The sequence below is a fragment of the Elephas maximus genome, chromosome 5 (genome assembly GCF_024166365.1).
Source record: "Elephas maximus indicus isolate mEleMax1 chromosome 5, mEleMax1 primary haplotype, whole genome shotgun sequence".
NCBI lineage: Eukaryota > Metazoa > Chordata > Mammalia > Proboscidea > Elephantidae > Elephas > Elephas maximus.
Window position 1 is genome coordinate 28,633,473 of NC_064823.1, and position 23,762 is coordinate 28,657,234.

At 38.7% G+C, this 23,762-nt stretch overlaps 2 protein-coding genes across 3 annotated transcripts in view; both read right to left on the bottom strand.

Moving 5' to 3' along the window:
* Positions 1-23,762, bottom strand: part of LOC126077506 (mitotic spindle assembly checkpoint protein MAD2A-like) — a 214,769-nt gene that overhangs the window by 68,912 nt on the left and 122,095 nt on the right. The gene's annotated exons all lie outside the window — the stretch shown is intronic.
* LOC126076817 (rho GTPase-activating protein 20-like) overlaps positions 1-23,762 on the bottom strand; it is a 55,071-nt gene that overhangs the window by 18,572 nt on the left and 12,737 nt on the right. Inside the window, exons 2-6 of one of the 2 annotated variants that reach the window (XM_049885436.1) lie at positions 15,357-15,524; positions 11,143-11,274; positions 7,738-7,779; positions 6,963-7,047; positions 197-274 (exon numbers count right to left, since the gene is read on the bottom strand). In XM_049885436.1, the coding sequence (XP_049741393.1) occupies positions 197-274; positions 6,963-7,047; positions 7,738-7,779; positions 11,143-11,274; positions 15,357-15,524 (505 nt within the window). The remainder of the gene's footprint in view (positions 1-196; positions 275-6,962; positions 7,048-7,737; positions 7,780-11,142; positions 11,275-15,356; positions 15,525-23,762) is intronic. The other variant, XM_049885437.1, reaches the window with a different exon arrangement.

Genomic DNA, 23,762 nt, shown 5'->3' on the forward strand with positions numbered 1-23,762 from the left:
GAACAGCACCTGTGTAGAAAGTAATATCAGAGTTTCGAGGCTTTCAATTTCTAAATTCTGGAGGACAAAATATGCCTTAGGTATCTATAACAATCAGCTGCCTTATGAAAGGAGTTGTATTGTATACACACACACACACACAACTCTCAAAAATCAAAGTTGGTTTTTAACTAAAAATTGTTTGCAGGTAACTTACAGTTATTCCAAGCATTGGTAGTGACTTGTCGATAATGTCATTGGTTGTATCTGAATTTGTTACTGTTAAACTTATAGGCTGTAAAAATGAAATAAAAACTACAGTTGTAAGCAAAGAATTTTAAAACAACTCTGTAAATAATGATTGCAAATTGTTATCCATATTCTAAATGCAAAACTTGATTTCAGACACTGCCAAAGTAAAGCACATGTACAGCATAGATCCTTAAGTATGATTTTATTTTTCATTCCTTTAGATATGAAGGAAACCCCGGGGGCACAGTGGTTAAGAGCAATGGCTGCTAACCAAAAAGCTCGGCAGTTCAGATCCACCAGGTGTTACGTGGAACCCTATGGGGCAGATCTACTCTGTTCTATAGGGTCAGTATGAGTTAGAATTGACTTGAACGCAGTGGGTTTTGGTTTTTTGTTTTAAATATGAAGGCAGCAGAAAGCATTTCAGTAAAACACCTATTTCTTCTAAAATAAAGGATGTGTGGCACACGAACATAATGGCTTAAAAAAGGGAAAGATTGAGAATTCAGAGAGGGCACACGGCATGGTCCTCAGCCCCTCAACAATATTTCCATATGGAAGGGACGATTTCAAATGGAGAGATTTGGACCCTTTCTCTCTCTTCCTGAGTTCTGTTTTTACAGTCTGGCTTTATTGATTTGCATTTCACCCACAGTTATGGTAACATCAGAATAAGAACTGGCTATAAAAAATGTTTTTTAAAAGACTATTCAGTCACCATTTTCTAAGTCATGCACAGTGGCTACTGACGTTTTTATTGTTGAATACCATTGAAAATACAATAGAATTAAAAAAGTAAAATAAAACCAATGGTTTGAAACAAGACTGAAAATTTTAGAAATCTACGTTCTGTTCCAACTCTGCCAGTGAACGGGGTATCTGTAATAGCTCTCAACTACACCTCACATTGACATATTGATCCCATAATAAAAAAAAAAAAAAAATAGCAGGGGACAATTTGCAGAAAACAACCTGAAATAGGCTCTGAGGATTCTGAGATGGTATCTGTTCAACTACTTGAATTCTAAGAGACATTGTTTAAAAATAGGATTATGCCATGTAACCAAGATATGCACATAGGTTTTACAGTATTAGCACATAAATCCACGCTGAGGGCTATGTCTTGAGTAAACGGGGCTTAAAGAGGACAGATAAGCAGCCTAAGTGGACACTCATTGGCATTGACAGAAAAATGATATTAAAAACAAAGCTAAAGGAAACCCTTTCATAATTCATCATTTGTCCTTTTTTTTTTTTTTTTCTTATGAGCCAATTTCTTGATATGACAGATGGGCCTGAAAGTTGTTTGTTAATTCAATTTTCAGAAACAAAACCATCAGAAATGCACTGATGCAGCCCCAGGGATTCTGAAAAAGTGTCTCACAGCCCAGAAGTAGAGCTCAGGGACCCAGAATCAGGGGCATTAGGGCTTCCTATTGCTAAAGTTTACCATGATGTTTATCATTCCAAATGGAGAAAATACTGAAGTTATCGAGGATTCCCCCTTACTTGGATCCACAATCAATGCCCATAGAAGCAGCACTCAAGAAATCAAATGATATATTGCATTGGGCAAATCTGTTGCAAAAGACCTCTTTAAAGTGTGAAAAAGCAAAGATACCACTTTAAAGACTAAGGTGTGCCTGATCCAAGCTACGGGATTTTCAGTTGCCTCATATGCATGCAAAAGTTGGACAATGAATAAGGAATACCAAAGAACTGATGCCTTTGAATTATGCTGTTGGTGAAGAAGGCTGAATACACCATGGATTGCCAGAAGAATAAACAAATGTGTCTTGGAAGAAGTACAACCAGAATGATCCTTAGAAGCAAGGATGGTGAGACTTTGTCTCATGTACTGTGGACATGTTATCAGGAGGGACCAGTCCCTGGAGAAGGACATCATGTTTGGTAAAGGAGAAGTTCAGTGAAAAAGAAGATCCCAACAAGATAGACTGACACAATGGCTGCAACAATGGGCTCAAACATAATGATTGTGAGAATGGCCCAGCACCGGGCAGTGTTTCTTTCTGTTGTACATGGGGTCGCTGTGACTGGGAACCAACTTAATGTCACCCAGTAACAGCAACCATTGCTAAAGTGCCTAGAAGGGTTCACACATGAGGGTTTAGCTTGGTATTTCATTAGAAGTAAAGGTTCTGCTGTTTCTTAAAATATCTGAAAACCCTTCCATCTAATTGAAAGGAATTCTCCCATGAAATCTTTTATAAAGTAGAAAATTTCTTTTGAAATGCTAATAATCCCTCCCTAATTTATTTCATTTGTGAGATAATGGTTTTTCTTAGCGTAAGGAACACACCTGTTCAAAACAATAATTCCTCGGACCTGTATATTTCTTCCTGCTGCTGCTCTTTGTAAATAAATCAGATACACTCTAACAAATACATCTTTGTGAACAAATAATAATTTTTTAAAAAACCTTTTGCATGATTTAATTAAAAAAATGCAAATATGGCTATTTTGTTCTATGAGCTAAAGTGTTACTTGACCTATGAAGAACCAGGAAATTTGACCAAGTCTGAAGGACTGAGGTAAACTCTCAAATGACCCAGATATTCAAATCATGAGACAAAGAGCACCTATTAGAACTCTGCTCAATGTTGTTGTTGTTGTTGTTGTTGTTGTTAGGTGCCGTTGAGTCGGTTCTGACTCATTGCAACCGTATGCACAACAGAACGAAACACTGCCCGGTCCTGCGCCATCCTTACAATCATTGTTATGCTTGAGCTCACTGTTGCAGCCTCTGTGTCAATCCACTTCATTGACCTTTTCTTTTCCACTGACCCTGTACTCTGCCAAGCATGATGTCCTTCTCCAGGGACTGATCCCTCCTGACAATATGTCCAAAGTATGTAAGACACAGTCCCGCCAGCCTTGCCTCTAAGGAACATTCTGGCCGCACTTCTTCCGAGGCAGATTTGTTCGTTTGTTTGGCAGTCCCTGGTATATTCAATATTCTTCGCCAACACAACAATTCAAAGGCATCAACTCTTCTTTAGTCTCCCGTATTCATTGTCCAGCTTTCACATGCATATGATGTGATTGAAAATACCATGCCACGAGTCAGGGGCACCTTAGTCTTCAGGGTTGCATCTTTGCTCTTCAACACTTTGAAGTGGTCCTTTGCAGCAGATTTGCCAATGCATCTTTTGATTTCTTCACTGCTGCTTCCATGACTGTTGATTGTGGATCCAAGTAAAATGAAATCCTTGGCAACTTCAATCTTTTCTCCGTTTATCATGATGTTGTTCTTTGGTCCAGCTGGGAGGATATGTGTTTTCTTCATGTTGAGGTGTAAACCATACTGAAGGCTGTGGTCTTTGATATTCATTAGTAAGTGCTTCAAGCCCTCCTCACTTTCAGCAAGAAAGGTTGTGTCATCTGCATAACGCAGGTTGTTAATGAGTCTTCCTCCAATCCCGATGCCCTTTTCTTCTTCATATAGTCCAGCTTCTCGGATTATTTGTTCAGCATACAGATTAAACAGCTATGGTGAAAGAATACAACCCTGACGGCCACCTTTCCTAACTTTAAACCAATCGGTGTCCCCTCGTTCAGTCTGAACGACTGCCTCTTGATCTATGTAAAGGTTCCTCATGAGCAGAATTAAGTATGCTGGAATTCCCATTCTTCGCAGTGTTATCCATAGTTTGTTATGATCCACACAGTCGAATGCCTGTGCATAGTCAAGAAAACACAGGAAAACATCCTTCTGGTATTCTCTGATTTCAGCCAGGATCCATCTGACATCAGCAATGATATTCCTGGTTGCACGTCCTCTTCTGAAACCGGCCTGAATTTCTGGCAGTTCCCTGTCGATACACTGCTACAGCCGTTTTTGAATGATCTTCAGCAAAATTTTGCTTGCGTGTGATATTAATGATATTGTTCTATAATTTCCACATTTAGTTGGATCACCTTTCTTGGGAATAGGCATAAATATGGATCTCCTCCAGTCAGTTGGCCAGGAAGCTGTCTTCCATATTTCTTGGCATAGACGAGTGAGCACCTCCAGTGCTGCATCTGTTTGTTCAAACATCTCAGTTGATATTCCATCAATTCCTGGAGCCTTCTTTTTCACCAATGCCTTCAGAGCAGCTTGGACTTCTTCCTTCAGTACCATTGGTTCCTGAGCATATGCCACCTCTTGAAATGGTTGAATATCGACTAATTCTTTTTGGTAGAATGACCCTGTGTATGCCTTCCATCTTCTTTTGATGCTTCTGGCATCGTTTAATATTTTCCCCATGGAATCCTTCACTATTTCAACTTGAGGCTTGAATTTTTTCTTCAGTTCTTTCACCTTGAGAAACCGTGAGTGTGTTCTTCCCTTTTTGGTTTTCCATCTCCAGCTCTTTGTACATGTCAGTATAATACTTTACTTTGTATTCTTGAGAGGCCCTTTGAAATCTCCGGTTCAGTTCTTTTACTTCATCAAATCTTCCTTTTGCTTTAGCTGCTTGACGCTCAAGAGCAAGTTTCAGGGTCTCCTCTGACATCCATCTTGACCTTTTCCTCTCTTTTCAGTGACCTCTTGCTTTCTTCATGGATGGATGTCCTTGATGTCATTCCACAACTCATCTGGTCTTCAGTCACTAGTGCTCAATGCATCAAATCCATTCTTGAGATGGTCTCTAAATTCAGGTGGGATATACTCAAGGTCATATTTTGGCTCTCGTGGACTTGCTCTGATTTTCTTCAGTTTCAGCTTAAACTTGCTTATGCGCAATGGATGGTCTGTTGCACAGTCAGCTCCTGGCCTTGTTCTGACTGATGATATTGAGCTTTTCCATCGTCTCTTTCCACAGGTTCCCAATGATACAAAGGAAAATATGTTCATATCAAATAAAAATATACGCAATCTGAGCATAGAAATAGAAAACATTTTAAAATGAAAAATTTACCTGAAACATGCATGAAAGAAAGAATTTATTGGATGTGCTAAACAGCATAATATAGATGGCAAATGAAAGAGTCAGTGAATTTGAAAATAGATCCATAATAATGATTCCAACTGAGGAAGAAAAACAATTAAATGTAAATTACTACAAAAGTGTGAGGGACCTGTGGACAATATCAAAATGTGTAATATACTTTTCTCAGAGGGAGAAGAGAGAAAATGGGGAAGAAAAAATGTTTGAAGTAATGATGGCTAAAATTTTCCTAAACTTGGTGTAAGACATAAATTTACAGGTTGGAGCAGCTCAGTAAACGCTAAACAGAATAAATTAAAAGAAAACCATGCTTTGGCACATAATAGTCAAATGGCTGAAAACTAAAAATGTAGAGAAAAATCTTGAAAGCAGCCAAAGAAAAATGATAAATCACATACAGAGGATCAATGATTTGTATGATCAGAGACTACTCATCGGAAAGCATGGAGACCAAAAGACAGTGGGATAGCTTTAAAGAGCTATAAGGAAAAAACAGCCTTGCAAACAAAATTCTGTGTGGGGGAAAACACCTTCATGAGTGAAAGGGAAATAAAGACATTTTCAGATAAAAGAAAACTAAGAAAATTTGTTGGCATCAGCTGTGTAGGATAGAAAAATGCTAAGGAAACTCTCATAAGAATGAAAGTCAGAGGAAAACTCTAATCTCTGGTGAATGTAGAAAATGAATGTAGCACACTGCAGATATTATTTTTAAGTTTTTCTTTTTAATTCCAATGTGATTTTCCATGAAAATTCTAAACAGAACCAATTAAAAACAAAGCAGGCAGAGGCCAGCATTTGCTTCGCTACAGGAGAACTCTCTAGTCTTTCCTTCGTGCAGTGACGTCAGGTACTTGGGAATAGGTTAAGGCATCCACATGCCTTTTGCTGTTGAACAGGAATAACTGTTTCGAACTACCTCCTTTTCTCACCTACAAATTCTGTTTTGTGGGATCTACAGGTGCTGTAAACTATGACAGGCCACAATGTCACAAAAATATTCAGAACATGACGTATCCATCTTATTCATCAGTGTGAGCATCTTGCCTACTGCGCTGAAATCGCAGAAATCAAATGATACACAATAACTGGGGCTAAATGCTTTTCCTCCATTTGCATAAACAAAAGAGGTACAAACATACTGATCCCTTAGAAAGCCACACATCCCTGTTCAATTCGATCCCTGACAATCCTCAGAATGAAGAATATTTCAAAACTATTCTGCATTTGACATAACTAAATGCAATATCTAACCTTAGAAAGGGAAATGGCTGTAGAGAATCATGCACACGCTACATCTATGTCTCACCTGACAAGAGTGAACCTGTATGGCAGTAAAGTGACAGAGTATTCTTACTCTTAGGAAATATATAAATATTTAAGAATAAAGGGCCATTTCCAAATAAAATGTTAAAAAAAAAAAAAAAAACCTGCAGAAACAACCAAAACCAATCTGTATGTATGTAACAATTGGAAAGACAGTGCTCAAATCTGATAGGAAATACCTGCTTGTGGAAATCACTTCGTTAGCACAAGTCACTCTGGTTGCTATTAGACAAATCCAGAGAAACATGAAGGACGTTTAACATGCAAAATTCTTTCAAAGCTAAACAGTGGAAGTAACATGGATTCCTTTTGCTTCATATTGCCTAGCACTTGTTTGCCTTTTACAAAGACATATGCTTTTCCACATAGTACTGTCTCCATGCCTTCTCTCTCTCTCCTTCTGCCTAAGTCAGAGACAAGGAATTTAATTTAGGGGTTAAAGACACTTACACAGGCACAGTTCTCGATGTCCTCAGTAAAGATTTTCAGGGGAATGCTCTTCGGGTGGTCTTTCTCTTTGGCTAGATTGATGTACCTAGACGAATTCAATAATAAGCCAAAAGAGTATTAATTTAGCCAATAGCTTATTTGAAAATCAACCTATGTTGCTAATATTTTCAATATACTGTATGCCATTTTAAAAGCAGGTGGGTAGACTCAGCAAGATCAAAGGATGGATTAGAAGAAAACATACAAAACTATTTCAGGAAAATAAGACGTGGCCTAGAAAATAAAGGGGTCCCTGTCATGTGAGATTTGAGCAGCAGATTAGGTCCTAAAAACTTTCCTGTCTGCACTGGGGGGCCCAGCACCTTCCTAGGTTCAAGGGTACGCAGCAACAGTGGTTTGTGAATTTCTCACGACAGTAACCTGTATTCATGGAGATTTAATACATGTTTTGGGAGTAAAGTTAGCCCCAACGTCTAAGTTGGAGAGAAGGGAAACAGGAGACTGGTAACCAGAACTGCCTCCAAAACAAGTGAAACATGCATGTGAATAAGAGCACATTATTTATAGTAGTCCCAGTGCCTCAAGATAAGTGAAACATGCATGTAAATAAGAGCACATTATTTATAGTAGTAGCCAATGTAAATCTAAATAAATTACTTGAGGACAGTACAACAATTTCTGCTAAGGAGGGACGAATAATTGGGGGCACTTCTTTTGCAGAGATCTGAATCTTTTAATATCTTTTATCACAGATTATATCTTTTATCACAAATACCTTCGAAGGGAAGAGCGCCATTGTTCCTTTTGTTCTGAAGAACTGCATGAATAAAAAAGGAAAAAAAATTAAACTGTATGCGACACTTATACTAACATCGTAATGACTGCTATTCCTGATAAAATATCAGCAGCCAGTTGCTACTGTTGTGGATGCCCATGTAAGTGGTGCCCTTCACACATCTGGACCTTGAGTGACCCTGCGCTTTTACTGGCAACGTTACAGCAACGGGAAGTAGATCTGACAGTGGGACAGAAGTTGGTTTGAAATCTACACACTGGATTGCAACCATAGACGAAAGTTATCTGGACATTTAACAGCCGTGACCGTCACTTCTCACCATTGGAAAGGAAGTTAATTATACCTCAGGGCGTTCTTACAACTTAATACCTACCTACCTGTTGTCCTTGAGTGGATTCTGACTGATAAAGACAACGTAAAGTGCTATTCAAATATAAAAACAAAAAATCAAACCCATTGCCGTTGAGTCGATTCCGACTCATAACGACCCTACGGAACAGAGTAGAACTGCTCCACATGGTTTCCAAGGAGAGGCTGGTGGATTTCAACTGCCGACCTTTTGGTTAACAGCCATAGCATGCTATAGCTCTTAACCACTGCCCCCTAGAGCCTTGCTCAAATATAAAGTACGGAACTATTCAGATGAAATCATACTTAAGATATTTGGCATTTGGATGGAACTACCTTGGCCTAGAAACAAGAATATCTCTTTAAAGAAAAAAAAAACTCAATATTTAATTTATTTATATAGGTAGCAGGATTGTAAAATGTTAAATTATTTCCTAGAAAACTTACCCTTAATTAGAAGGATCTTTTTTTTTTTTTCCCTTGGCCTAGAAACAAGAATATCTCTTTAAAGAAAAAAAAAACTCAATATTTAATTTATTTATATAGGTAGCGGGATTGTAAAATGTTAAATTATTTCCTAGAAAACTTACCCTTAATTAGAAGGATCCTCTTATTAATATCAATTCACTGACTGCTAAATTACTAATGATTGATATTTTCCCTGCTAAAGTTACTACAGCATCAAATATTCAGACTTAAAGTGTTTTAAACTTCATTTGTACGTAGATTTCTCATTTATCAGATTTTATTTGTGGTAAAAGACACATAACATTTACCATAAATGGCATTTAGGACCTTCACAATGTTATACAGACATCACCACTATCTAGTTCCAGAACATTTTCCTCACCTCAAAAGAAAACCCCCTACCAATTAAGCAGTCACTTCTCATTCACCACTTTACCTAGGCCCTGGCGATCATGAATCTGATTTCTGTCTCTATTTTGGATATTTCACATAAATGGAATCAAAATATATGGTCCTTTCTGTCTGGCTCTTTTCACTTAGCATCATCTTTTAAGGTTCATCCATGTTGTAGCATGGATCAGTACTTCATTCTTTTTTATGGCCTACTAATATCTGGTGTATGGATATTTCACATTTGTTTATCCATTTATCAGTTGATGGAGATCAGGGTTGTTTCCAAATTTTGGCTATTGTGAACAGTGCTGCTATGCACATTTGTGTGCATTTTTTTTTTTTAATATGTTTTCAATTCTTCTGAGTATATACCCAGGAGTGGTTGGGCAATGACTAAGCGTTCTGCTTCTAAATGAAAGGTTGGTGGTTCAAACCCACCCAGCGGCTACATGGGAAAAAGACATAGCAATCTACTCCCGTAAAGATTACAGCCTAGAAAACTCTATGAGTCAAAATCAACTTGACAGCACCTAACAACAACATGGTAATTCTTTGTTTAACTTCTCGAAGAGCTACCACATTTTTCCACAGCAGCTGCACCCTTCTACATTCCCACCAGCAATAGCTCTTCCCTCTCCCCAAGTCACCATTTCAGGATCTACTTCATCAGGACAAGGGGTCCTCCACTTGGCCTCCTAGCCTGCATACGCACATGTACACAGCCTCTAATTACTCACACCCATTTGTAGAAGAGTAATAATAGCAAGCACCAGAGCCAGGCACTGTTTTAAATGCCCTATACATATTCATATAGCTTTAGAACCAATAACACTGTATCAACCTATGTAAATTTTTTCTGTTCCCTCATCAAAGACTTCATGTATTCCCAATTTAAACTGCTTCCGTTCATCTGTAACATGAAGGAGGTGTTGGATAATAGCAACTGATAACCTTTAGAGAAATCTATTATGGAAAAGAAGACATGCAGAGGATGATAGGAACACATGTTTCTTCCTAATAAGCTCTGAAAATTGTTATGTCAACAGCTGCATTTTACAGTTTAATAGATGAACAATTCGGAAACATTTTAGTTGACTTAAAGATGATGTGTGTGACTGTGAAGGAGTGAGGTGAGGAGAAGTCAGAAAGAAGAGTGTTGAGTGCACTTGATGAACACTCACGCTCTGTGTAAAACAAGTACAGGGCTTGGGGTGCCGTTGTTCAGAAGAGTAGATAGATGTAAGTGTTGCCTGGTCACTGTGAACGCCGGACTATTGATATTTCCCATTCTAAGCCTAGAAATGTATCTTGGAAAATTAATCTGCACTTTGTGGATCATACCTATATTTTTCATTGTCACCTTCTTGGACTCTAAACCAGGTAATCACAGTGATTTAACCAACCGAGTAATTGATAATATGATCGATTTTATTTGTATGATTAATGACTATTTCTTTAAGGAATTAATTTGGGAGCATAAAAGCAATTTTTCCAATTTAATTGGACTACTTAATGATACTTTCTTAAGAAAGGTCTATTCCAGTACAGGTAGTCCCCAACTGACAACGTATTCAGGTAACGACCAACTTCACTTAACTGTCCATTTCTTTGTACATGTTATTGTTAGTGATATGCTGTAGGGCGTAATTTGCTGATGTTATCATTCTCAGATGTTCACTTGCAGATGTTCCATTTTATGATTTACTGTTCTATGAGTCAGAATTGACTCGACGGCACTGGGTATTTTTTTTTTTTTTCAAAACACTGCCAGATTTATAAAGATACTGATAGTAAAAGGCAATGCTCATGAAAACTTAAAAAAAAAAAAATGAGGTATTTGACTTATGCCAGAACCGACTTAGGATGCAGTCATCTCAACAGAACCCTGAATACTCACTCCTCAATGTAGCTCTTAGAGCTTTTTTATAACCACTTGGTCAAAACCAAAGGGAGTAGCTCTGATAGTTCCCATTGTTTACTATCAATTTGCACATATTTGAGTAAAAATAAGGCATGTAAGCGAGTCATTGTTTCAAAACACTCAGATTAAAATGTTTTCTTTTTAAAAAATAGAGGAAAAAATGTAATTATATTTTTCTCTCCATTCTAGAAAAGCTGACTATGCCCTTCACATAGCTAACCCACACAAATACGGGGCCAACCTTTGCTTCGTACCTAAAGGTGGCTGTGAAGTTCACAGTGGGCCAGCCCAAAACAAGGGACCTCTTGGCATTGGTGTCATCACAGTCTGTCATCCACATGGTGTTCAGTGGTATTTTGTCTTTAATTTTGAAGGTCTTTCTATACCTAGGAAGATAACCCAACAGAAACTCTGTTAGATTGTTTCTTAAATGTCAAGGGAGAGCTTTGCTCATGGTAAGATATCAGTTTTCATGGCACCAGAGCAAAGCATGCCTTCCTCATCTCTATTATCCTTGGTGCACAGCACAGTCAATGGTCAGATGGGGCTTTCCTAAGTGCTGATGGAAACCTGGCTGAGGAGGGCCCTGAAAATACTTCAATGAAGGAAGCAAGTAACCACAGACTGACTGGTTTATTGTTCTCAGTGCTGACTATTGACTGGGAACCAAAACTTCTAATTTTCTTTTCTTTTCTTACTGTTTTAAGTGAAAGTTTACAAATCAAGTCAGTCTCTCATATAAAAATTTCTATACACCTTGATATGTACTCCTAGTTGCTCTCCTCCTAACGGATAGGACATTCCTCTCCACCCTGTATTCCCCATGTCCATTCAGCCAGCTTCTGTGAACTTCTAATTTTAGAATTGTTGTTGCTGTTAGTTGCCACGACTCATTTCTAACTCATGGCTACTAAATGTGTGCAGAGCAGGACTGTTCCACAGGGCTTTCAAGGCTGTGATCTTTTGGATGCAGTCAGACAGAACGGTCTCCTGAGGGGCCTCTGGGTGGATTCAAACTGGCAACCTTTTGGTTAGCTGTCAAGGGCTTTACCATTTATGTCACCAAATTATTACTTTCTTAGGGAAACATTCATTCATTCATTATTGATGGCTTGCTTACTTCAAAAAGTATTTGAGAGGTTGAACAAAGATAAAAAGTACAGGATTTACGATTTATAAAAATATTCATAAAATACTTTTTTAAGAGAGAGGAAAAGCATATAATCGATTTAAAATGTATTCTCAACTTTAGTTTTTGTAGCCCTTAAAGCATAAGTTATTTCGAATTTCCTCTCTTGAGACATTGTTCATATGATTTTTCCTTAGATTCTGGCTAAAATTGAGAAACTAATAGCCTAAAGACTGAACCAAATTAAAAAAAAATAAAATTCAGACCAGAAGACAAGAGGCCATATATATATGTGATGAACACACTTCCATTGAACTCTGGAGAGTCAGAAGATGACGGACTTTGTCAGCAGTGACATTGCTTTCCGACAATTTCTGCTTAATCCCCCTTATAACTCTGACATAAAACCACTATGTCCCTTGACTTAATTTGCAAATTTAATGGTCAGGTAGGCCTGAGATTTAAATAGTTACAGCCCTCTGAAGAATGCCTAGGGGACCTGGGCACATCGCTCTGGGACTCATGACTATTCAGAACCACTTGTGGGGACACTAAAGCTAAAATAAGATCAAAGACACCTCATGTGGAAACATCCCTATGACTCCACTGAGTCAAGGACAAGTTAGAGCTAAAACTCTTCAATGGGATTTACAAAATGAAAAGAATTGTGCAGGAGGTACACCTGATGGATAATCTAGATTCACAGCTTAGAGCAACTGAATATAAGTATAATGGAAAAGTGCCTTGTAATATAAGGTGGCTTCTTTGTACATTTTATGTCAATAGTTCTTACTCTATTTCTGTGCTTTTGAAGATTTTTTATGAAACATTCAATTATCATATAAAATCATTTTTCTGGATAGCAACTCTGAATGTATTATAAAGCTAAAATGCATGGCCATTTGGAAGGCCAAGCACATATCTGCTTGCTTTTACAGATTTTGTATTTTTGAGCACAGGCATCTATGTGTAAAGAGGAAACACTGGTGGCGTAGTGGTTAAGAGCTACGGCTGCTAACCAAAAGGTTGGCAGTTGAAATCTACGAGGTGCTCCTTGGAAACTCTATGGGGCAGTTCTACTCTTTCCTATAGGGTCACTATGAGTCAGAATCGACTCGACAGCAATGGGTCTTAAATGTGTAAAGATACCCAAGATACTACGTCGCAACTTCCAAATATATTGACCTGCAAAGAAGCCATTTCTAGAATTCTCTCCTTAGTTTGATAAAGTTTCAAAATTATCTACTCTACAGTGGAAACCAAACCAAGGAACCATCTGAGAACCCAGAACACAGTTTCAATTCTACTGTAACATTTATTGAGCACCTATGATAAAAAAAAAAAAAAAAATTTTATCTTATGCCGAGCACTAACCATTTTATGAATATTATGTCATTTAATCCTGAAACAACTACATCAGATAGTCTCTATTACCCCAGTTTTAGATGAAGAAACTCACAGAGAGGTTAAGTAACTTGCCAAAACAGCAGTGCCGGGATTTGAACTCAGGCAGTCTCAGTCCTGAGACTATGGTTGTAAACATGTGGAATCTGTAAAAGCCCTTGGGTGTGGGCCTCTCTTCAAGCCCAGGGCTGGACACAGAGTCTTTTCCTCTCTGTACTTCTAAAGAGATCACCAATCCACAGTTATATCTGTAGGCAACTTCTCTCATTCATAATGCATTCTAAGACATTTATATCTTTATCATTGCCTCTGCTTTTGGTAGCTGACTTTGATGGCAGCAGCGGTGTAGTGGGGGGACGTCTCATTAATTTTTTAGTTTATTAGGCATTCTGTTCTATTTCTCACTAGATACAAAACAGATGGGAATTAGTCTTTTACTTAACCCAAAGGAAAGGTTGATTTCAATGGTGAGAGACAAACTACGTGCTTATGAATGTTCTGTGAAATCCAAAAGAAAGGAAGAACGGTGGCCACAGCACCACAGGGTAAAAGCCTGTGCTTTCAAATAGTTCTGTTTCAAAAGTGCATTCCAGTAATTACTAACATGGTGCCCTGGGGGAGGCCACTAGACCTCTGAGTATAAAAAAAAAATAGGGAAAACAATCTCATCTCCCAGGGGGGTTGTAAGGGTGAGACAAGCTTAGGTATATAAAGTCTTTACCATGATACCTGACACATAATAAGCCCTTGATAAATCCTACCTGTTAATATTGTCATTTGCATTAAATATAGCAGCTTACAAAATTAGTACTTAATCTTACATGTTTTATCCATGGCAGGCCTTAAATGGGAGCCAAGGTAAAAAAAAAAAAAAGGTAAAGGCAAAAGAAAAGAGTTTTATTTTTCCGTAGTGACTAAATAGCTTCCTCATGAGATTTTCTATGCTGAATCATTCTTTCACTTTCACGATATTTCATAATGAAAATGGAGATGGAGCAGATAAACAGATGACCAGGTTAGTCAATTCCTTCCACCACCACTCCCCCTCCTCGCCTTCATATATTTCTTGAGCAATCACCATATTCTAAGCTGGGTATAAATTGTATTGGTGTAAAAGTGTACCCAGTTGGCTCTTTCTCCAACATATATTCAAAATTTGTCTGCTTCTCTTTCATTTTCACTGCCAGTCCCAAGATGCAGCCCTCTTTTTTCATTCATCAGGACTACTGCCTCCCCTAACTAGTCTCCCTACCCTCCAACCCATTATCTACCAACAGCCAGAGTAAAATGCTAAAAATATAAGCCAGATACGGTCACTCTACTAGAATAAATTCCAAACTCCTCACCAAAGGTTACTGAGACCCTGTGTGACCACATCCTTACCTAATTCTCAAGTGTCAAAACTGAGGTCACACCCCCATGTGTCAGACTCCAGTCATGTGGGCTTTCCTTGAGCCCTCCCTAAAAGGGGAGAAGCCGCACCCACTGTAGGGTCTGCCATTCCTTCATGCTAGATGGCTAGCTGCCAAATCTGGGAATGGTAACTGCTTCCCATCCCATAGGTAGGGATTTAAATGCTGCCACCAGATACCTTTCTGATGATCCCTTTTCTAACATGTCCTATCTTGTTCTTCAAATGCCACCCAACATATCTTCTTCTCAGGAACACTAATCACAAACTGTGTTTCTCTCCTCTATTTTTATTATCTCTCTGTAAGGTTCAAGGAAGAGGGACGTTCCTGTCATATTCTTGACTGTATCCTCTCCACGGGCACCACACAGAGCAGGATCTTCATGCATATTTGTTGGGTAAATCGAAGATCAAAAGCCAAAAAAAAACTTTGTATTTGCTTATAGTAAGGGCTATTAAAACGCAATTTGTTAGTGAGAATGCAATTCTGACGATAATCAGAAGAGTGACTAGAATACACTTACTTGGAATTAGACACAAGCAACAAATCACTGAAGAGGAAGAGGTGTCGCTTCTGCCTTCTCCAGCCTCTTTTGAATTCCACAGGGCCATGAATCAGCAGGGTACGATTGGGGCCCTCAGATAACGTAGTTGTCTCACTGTGGGTGTCCACCTCAGTGGAAGGACTTTTCCTGCAACACACCGCAAACCACAGAATAGCTAGTCAATGGTCAAATGTACGCTAGAGTTTTATTCCAAAGGTTGTGGATGACAGAATTGCTAGAAATTACAATCTCAATCCCCAAAATAGGGCTCCCCAATTCAAGTTTAGGAATCATTGGGTTACAGTTTTTAAAGCTACTGGAAAAGATGAGGTCACTTAGGAAGTTGGTGTAGATGGAGAGCATATTTAAGGATAGAGCCCTGAGGGATGGCAACTCAGAGAGGTGGGAAAAAGGAGAAACATCAAAGCAGATCATGAACTCTCAGTGAAAAGGAAAACTAAGAGGTCAAGGGTAGATACTACTACAGGAAGTGTGCGAACAGCCATGTCAAAGGCTGCAGAAGGCCAAGGCATACAGTTACTCACAATTGGATTTAGTAACCTGAAGGTCACTGGGGACCCTGACAAGAACAATGTTGGTAGAACAATGGGAGGAAAGTTTGTTTGCAGGACTGTGGAAGGCAGAATGCCCCTCTGCCCCAAATCCTAAACTTGGAACCTATGAATATGTCACATAGTAAAAGAGACTTTGCAAATGTAATTAAGGTTATGAACTTCAAAATAGGGAGATTATCCTGAAATATCCTGGTGGGTCCAATCTAATTGCATGAATGCTTAAAAACAGAGAGCTTTTTCCAGCTGGATTTAGAGAGATGGCACAGAAAGAAGTTAGAGAGATTAGAAGTGTGAGTGAGATTCGACCCTCATTGCCGGAATGAACCACATTTGAAACAGGAATGTAGTCAGCCTCTAAGTGCAAAAGTCAGCCCTGGTTGACAGCCAGCAGGAAAAGAGTCACATCAGTATTATCACCTCAAGGGACTGAACTTGCCCAAAAACTTGAATGAGTTTGGAAGCAGAGTTTTCACAAGGGCCTAAAGACACCTTGATCAACCTTGTGAGACCCTAAGCAGAGGATCCAGCCAAGTCCACCTGGACTTTCTGACATAGAAAAACTATGAGGTAATAAATTTCTGTTGTTTTAAGCCACTTAGTTTGTGGTCATTTGTTATAGCTACAATAAAGAAATTCATATAGATTTTGGCACCTACAAGTGGGTGCTGCTGTAACACATATTTAAAAATGTAGAGGTAGCTTTGGAATTGGCAGTACATGGAAGCTGGGAGAATTTTGAGGAGTATGATAGAAAACGCCTAGATTCCCTTGAACAGACTGTGATAGAAATACGGATGTTAAAAATTCTGCTGGTGAGAGCTCAGAAAGGGTGAGAAGCATTGTAGAGAAAACCTGTGTTGACTTGGAGAACACCTGAATCATTTATAAACAGACTACTGGTAGAAGTATGGACTTTAAAGGCATTGCTGAAGAGGTTCTAGAAAGCATTGAGGAACATGTTCTTGAAAACTGGAGGAAGGGAGATTCTTGTTATATACGGGCAGAGAGCTTAATGGAATTGTGCTCTGTAGTTATGTGGAAGTAGAATTTAAAAACGATGAGCTTGAATATTTAGGAGAGGAGATTTCCAAGCAAATTGTTGAAGGTCAGGCCTGGTTTCTTCTCTCTACTTATAGTAAAGTGTGAGAAAAGAAAGATAAACTGAGAAAACTATTCAACAAAAAAGAACCATGACCTGAGGATTTGGGAAATTCTCAGCCTATTCAGATGGCAAAAGATGCTAAAATTAAGAGATTGATTTTAAAAGTGTGGCACAGATAAAAAGCTGAGCATGTGATTGTAAGATCTTTTGCTAAAACATTAGAGAGATCAAAAGATGAGAGTGTTCAGTCATACAAAAGCCTCTTTGAAGAGATTAAGGGTATGACTCACAGATCTCTTCTAAGGGGCCTCTAAGAAGCTTCTGGGCATTGTCCATCAGCCATCTCAGCAGAAGCCAAAACCAGAAAAGGAAGTATCTCAGAAAGATGGGTGGAGTCTAATGAAGTGATTGCCAGTGACATCCGCGGTAGACCCACAAAGTTCTTGAAAACTTTATATTAGCAGAAACAATGTGACTTTAAAGTGAAAGGGACAGGAAGAGAACAGAATTAAAGAAGGCTGTTTGATCCTCAAAATGCCACTGGCAGAAAGCAGGCTGATAAAGCCGCCCAGCTGCCAACATCACTATATTTAATGAAAAAGAAGAATCACACAGAAAGCAACACCAAAAGCTTGGGGTTAGAACCAAGTACCCAGAGGTTGGAGCTGTGAGCCACAGAGAGCTATCCTTAGTGTATCTTTGGAAATACTCTTTTCAACTTAATAATATAATACATATTATATCTTGCATACTCAATATATGTAAATCGTCTCTTAAAAATTTCAGATTACCAAGTCTTTATTTAATCTGGCAAATGTCAGTGACAGTAATAAAATAGAACATGTAAACTGGAATAAATGTTGTCAATTTACACGATTATAATGAAACTTAAGGGAGCCCTGGTGGTACAGTGGTGAAGTGATACGGCTGCTAACCAAAAGGCTAGCAGTTTGAATCCACCAGCAGCTCTCTGGAAACCCTACGGGGCAGTTCTACTCTGCCCTGTAGGGTTGCAGAATGGGCTCGATGGCAATCGGGTTAATGAAACTTAAAGGAGCCCAGGGTGTGCAGTGGTTAAACTGATCAACTGTTAACTGAAAGGCTGGTGGTTCGAAACCACCAGCAGCTCTGTGGAAGAAAGATGTTGCAGTCTGTTTCCATAGAGGTTTATGGCCTTGGAAGCCTTACGGGTTCACTACGATTTGGAATCAACTCAGTGGCAGTGGGTTTGGTTTGTGATTAAACTTAATATGAAGTTTAAGAAATCAAAAGTAGTTTTAAACTCTAAAGTTGTCCACAAATATTTGCTACTAGTTAATCTTGATTATAAAAAAAGTAACCATTGACATGGTCTTAATGAAAAGTATCTACGGTATTTCTTAAGGAAAAAATATAATCATATTTCCCTAATGTTTTTAAACCAACTTATACCTTTGAAAAGTCTCATTCCATTCCATAAGCTACTATTGAATCTACAGAAGTTGCTCTGCTATACTCTGCGGAGAAGACTGTGATGGATGTGACAGCTTTTATTCAAATAGCACTTAGAACTTAGTTAAAAAAAAAAAAAAAGTTTCTAACGCAACATAGATAAAATGATATGGATATTTGTGAAGAAGAAATTTCAGTTTCGTTTTACGTTAACGTGAAAATTTAGATCATTGAGGATTAATTCCCATCTTTCCTAAATCAATATTTGATTTCTGGGAAAACTGATAAAGAACATCAAATAAAACCGGAAACACTAAAAAAAGTTTCTAAACATGAGACAGTATCAATAAAATGGTCTTAGATATGATTTGGCTGAGTTATAACCAAATAATATCTAAGAGTATCTGACCTTGATAGGAAAAACATCTAGGTTGAACAGACCATAAAAGCTTTCATAAATAGGGAAGACATTTTCATAGACCTACAGAAAAGTCTCTCCCATGGAGCCAAGAAATTGTCTCTCCTGAGAATGTAAAGCCTGTTCTTCTGGGCTCAGTAGCACTATATCTAATGAATATGAGTAGCTTTTCATGAAACCAGTGCTGAAGTTAAGAATTAGTTCATGTATTTCAGAGGAAACAAGACCCAACGCTTCCTGTGATCCCCAGTCTATTTTGATGATTAAAAACAGTATATTAAAAGACTACCTTGTCCACTTAAGTCTTGAAACACCACGTAGAAGCTTGGGGTGCTTTTGGATTGATGTAAACATCTTTTTTTTCCTCAACTCCTGGGAGTGAAAACCAGTCCAGTCCTCAGCACTGGGCAGAGTGCTTCAAACAAATCCATGAGCCTGAGGATTCCGGTGTTGCCACGATCACTTGTTATTATGATTTCAAAGTTCTGAGGTTCAAACTGTAACTGACTAACTGACATAACTTCTCCCCTCAGTTTGAATTTTTCAAAAAATTAAACCGCCCTCACATGGTGTTGTTAGAAATACATACAGTTTCCATATACCTTTTACTCAGTTTCTGCCAATGGTAATGAGATGGTTAATTTTATGTGTCAGCTTGGGTTAGCTATGGTGTTCAGTTGTTTGGTCAAATGCCAGTCTGGATGTTGCTGTGAAGATATCTTGTAGATGTGATTAACATCTACGATGAGTAGACTTTAAGTAGAGATCCCATTTAAGAACGGGAATGGGCCTCATCCAATCAGTTGAAGGTCTTAAGAGCAAAAGCTGAGGTTTCCTGGAGAAAAAGGAATTCTGTCTCAAGGCTGTAACATGGAAATCCTGCCCAAGTTTCCAGCTCACCAGACTGGCCAGATTTCAGAGTCAAGACTACAATATCAACCCCTTCCTGAGTTTCCAGCCTGCTGGCCTGTCCTACAGATGTTAGACTTGCCAGTCCCCACAATCCTGAGAGTCAATTCCTAAGATCAATCTCTCTCTCCCTAGCCTACTGATTTTCTCTGGAGAACCCTGTAATGTCTTCTAGTGCTATACTACAATATCATAACCAGTATATTAGCATTGATATAGTCAAGATGATGAACATTTCCCTCACCACGAGGATCCCTCATATTGTTCTTTTACATTCACACCAACTTCCTTCCCAACCCACTACCTCTTTAATCCATAGCAACTACTAAACTGTTCTCCATTTCTATAATTTGGTCATTTCAAGAATATTATATAAATGGAATCATACAGTATGTGACCTTTTTGGAATGTCTTTTTTCACTCATAATTCTCTGGAGATTCATCCAGGTTGTTGCAGTATCAATAATTCATTCCTTTGTATGACTTAGTGGTGCTCAATGGTATGGGTGTGTACCACGCTGTAACCATTCCTTCGCTGAAGGACATCTGGATTGTTTCTGGTGTTTGGCTGTAACAAATAAAGCTGCTATAAACATTTGTGTACAGGTTTAGTGTGATAAATGCCCAGGTGTGCAATTGCTAGGCTGTACGGTGGCTGCATGTTTCATTTTTAAAGGAACTGTCAAACTATTTCCCAGGGTGGCAATATCATTTCATATTCACCCCCACCCCCAGAAATATCTGAATAATCCAGCGTCTCCACATCCACAGCAGCATTTGGTGTTTTCACTATTTTTATTTTAGCCATTCTGAGAGGTGTGGAGCACTATCTCATTGTGGGTTTACTCTACATTTCCGTAATGGTTAATGATGTTGAACATCTTTTCATGTGTTTATTTGTATTTGTACTGTATCTTCTTAAGTTTCATGAAACTGATAGTATTCTGGTTAAAACACTTTAAATATAGTGCTCCCTTTCCAAGAGTTAATCAACCATTTCACAGATGCTGCACAGATAGGCTAAGTATCTTGGAGTCAATGATGTTAGGAATTCAAATTTAGCTGACTCTGGAGGGCACACAAGTCTCAGGGAAGTGAGGTAACCGAACCTCTTCTCATATGGTGTCTCCTTTCCTTGAGTCCTTGGAGCAGTGGTATTTGATCTTACTAATAAAGTTTGTGGTTTTCTTTGTAGTCTCCTATAATACTTATCTGAATACATATCTCTTAAGTACCTCAAGAAAAAGTCCATATCTCATTTATCATTTAATTCTCACAGGCTTTGGCATATTGGAGGAATGAAAAAGCATTTTATTGAAGTAAATGAGTGAAACAGTTTTTTGCCATGGATGGGGAAAAGAAAGGGATGACCGAAAATAGACTCTCTTTCATCTACTTCATTCATTCAAGAAACAGTATCTGAACCTGTACCAGGAAAAGGGCACTTGGTTAGGTCTAGGCAGCAAAGAACAAAAGGGACCCAGGCCCCACTCATGAAACCTAGATCTGAATACAGGAGACAGAAATTAAATAATCACATGAATAGCCTTGTATGTAACACCAGACTTTGAAAAATACTGCAAAGAAAAGGTAAAGAGAGAGATAAGAGATTAGAAGCGGGACCCGTCACCTGACTTAGATTGTGCAAAGAGGGCAGACAAGGGGGGCTTATTCGAAGAACTCATTTAAATGATCTTTAAAGGATAATTCGAGATTAACTAGATGAAGACACAGAGATAGATACTGAGGTATAGAGAGGTGAAGAAGTAGAGAGACAGAGGGAGAGAAGGAGGGAGAGAGAACAGGGTGTAGTGGAAGGGAATGTTCCATGCAAGGGGGATACAACATGTGCAGTTTCAGAGCCATGAGTTTGCTGGATTGGAGGAGGTGGGGGACACGCTAATAGAAGGCACAGGAAAGTGAGATAAACCTGAAGAGCTAAGTAGGGGCCAGGAATGCAGGTCCTTTTAGACCTTGTTAAGGCCTCTTGTCTTCAAACCAAACTAGCATACAAGTGGCATGTAGACAGTGGGCTCCAGAGGCTTGTAAAATATTTTAAAGCCATAGTGCTAGCCCGGGACACACTGACTGTATTTAGCACCATGGAAGTGTATTAAGCAACACCTTCTGTCCACTCATCAAGCATCGTCAGGATTTAGTTAAGGTAAAAAATGTAGGTAGAATTAACAAGCACTTCCCCCAATTTGCAGAATATTCACCAGGTGACTCTCACTCTCTGCCTCTCTTTCAGAGAGGTTAGAGGCCAAGAACTTCTTTCCTTCTACAATATAATCCTTGGTAACCAATTCTGGTCTGCACCAAAATGACGTGGGGGAGCTTTTTAGGCATCCGCCCACCCAGATTCTGATCAATCAGACCTGGAGAATCTGTATTTTAAAACAGGCTTTGGGTGACACTGGTGTGCAACCAGGGCTACGAAAGACTGTTCTTTGGGTGTACATTGGAAAGACGTGGTGTTCTGATACCATCTCCTTTGTAGCAAAGGAAACAAGGGAAAGGAAGCCTTTTGTTACATTGAGGGGTCTTTCCTTAGTTTGGTAGTTACACGTAAAAGTTACCTTTACAATAGCTGCTTAATTTCTTCCAAAGTACCATTGGTATTTCTTTATTTCACGAAAACCTGCAAATGGAATAACAGTGATAGAGTCTGCTTTCTTTTAGTTCATTGAACACTGAACTTCCCACCCTAAATATCAAATAGAACAGAGGGTATGAGGTGACGCTAGGCCAACCGTACCAACATCTAAGCACATCGCAAAAGAAAACTTTCCTTTCCTAATACTATTTTTTCCTTCAATTTTTAATGTTTTGATTAAATGTTTACATAAGGAAGCAGGTTGTGAAGTGTCAAGTTCTCAAATCAAACCACCTGGTTTTGAATCCCTCCTCATTAGTTACTACCTATGTGACACTAGGAAAACCAGTTACACTTTCAACGCCTCAGTATTCTCATCTGCAGATGAGATTCATAGGGTTGCTATGAGAAATAAATCAGATAATACTAAAATAAACTTAGCATGGCTTTGACATAGCATTATGGATTGAATTGTATCCCATAAAATATGTGCTGAAATCCTAATTCCTACCCCTCATAGGGTTTTTCCTTTGCTGTATTAATGAGGTCGTATCAGGAGTTAGGATGGATCCTAAACCTAATCACTTCTGAGTTATGAAAAGAGCAGAATAAAGACACAGACAGGGGAAGAGGAAGGCAGACGACAGAGAGAGATCATCTACAAATCCAGGCACGCTGAGGATTGCTGGCAGCACTTTTTTTTTTACTAGAAGCTGAAATAGACAAGGAAAGACCTCTCCCTAGAGCCACACCCTGAATTTGGACTTCTAGCCTTCTGAACTGTGAGAAAATCAATTTGTGCTCTTTAAAGCAACCCATTGTGGTATGTCTCTTGTGGTATCACTAGGTATAAGACACTGTCATCCCTCAATATTTTAGTTATGCTTATATGAAGGAAGACTTTCTATTCAAAAATAGCAAACATTTCCATGAACTAAAAGAGAAGGGAGCGAAAACAGGTAGTAAAATTGGTCGAGCAACTATAAGTTCCCAGGCTCTTTGCGAGGTAGTTCAAGCTTGTCCTCTCATTTCCTCACAGCAGCCTTGTGAGGTAAGCATCGTTACCTCCATTTTTACGGATGAAAAACCTGAGGCTCATAAAGTTAAGTAGCTGAGAGCCATGTACCTAAATAGTGAATTTGATTATAAATTCACATAGTGTTTCAACAAAACAGCTCTTGGCACCCTTTCCTTCACCAGCTCAACCCACTCTCCTTAAACTCCAGGTCACATCCCACTGAGACAGGAAGGAGTAAAAGAGGACAACAGAACTGGCTTCTACCCTGAAGTTCATGTTTTCTGGGTAGTTTTGTATGTGCTCATTCTGTCTTTTCTACCTCTGGAATACTAACTT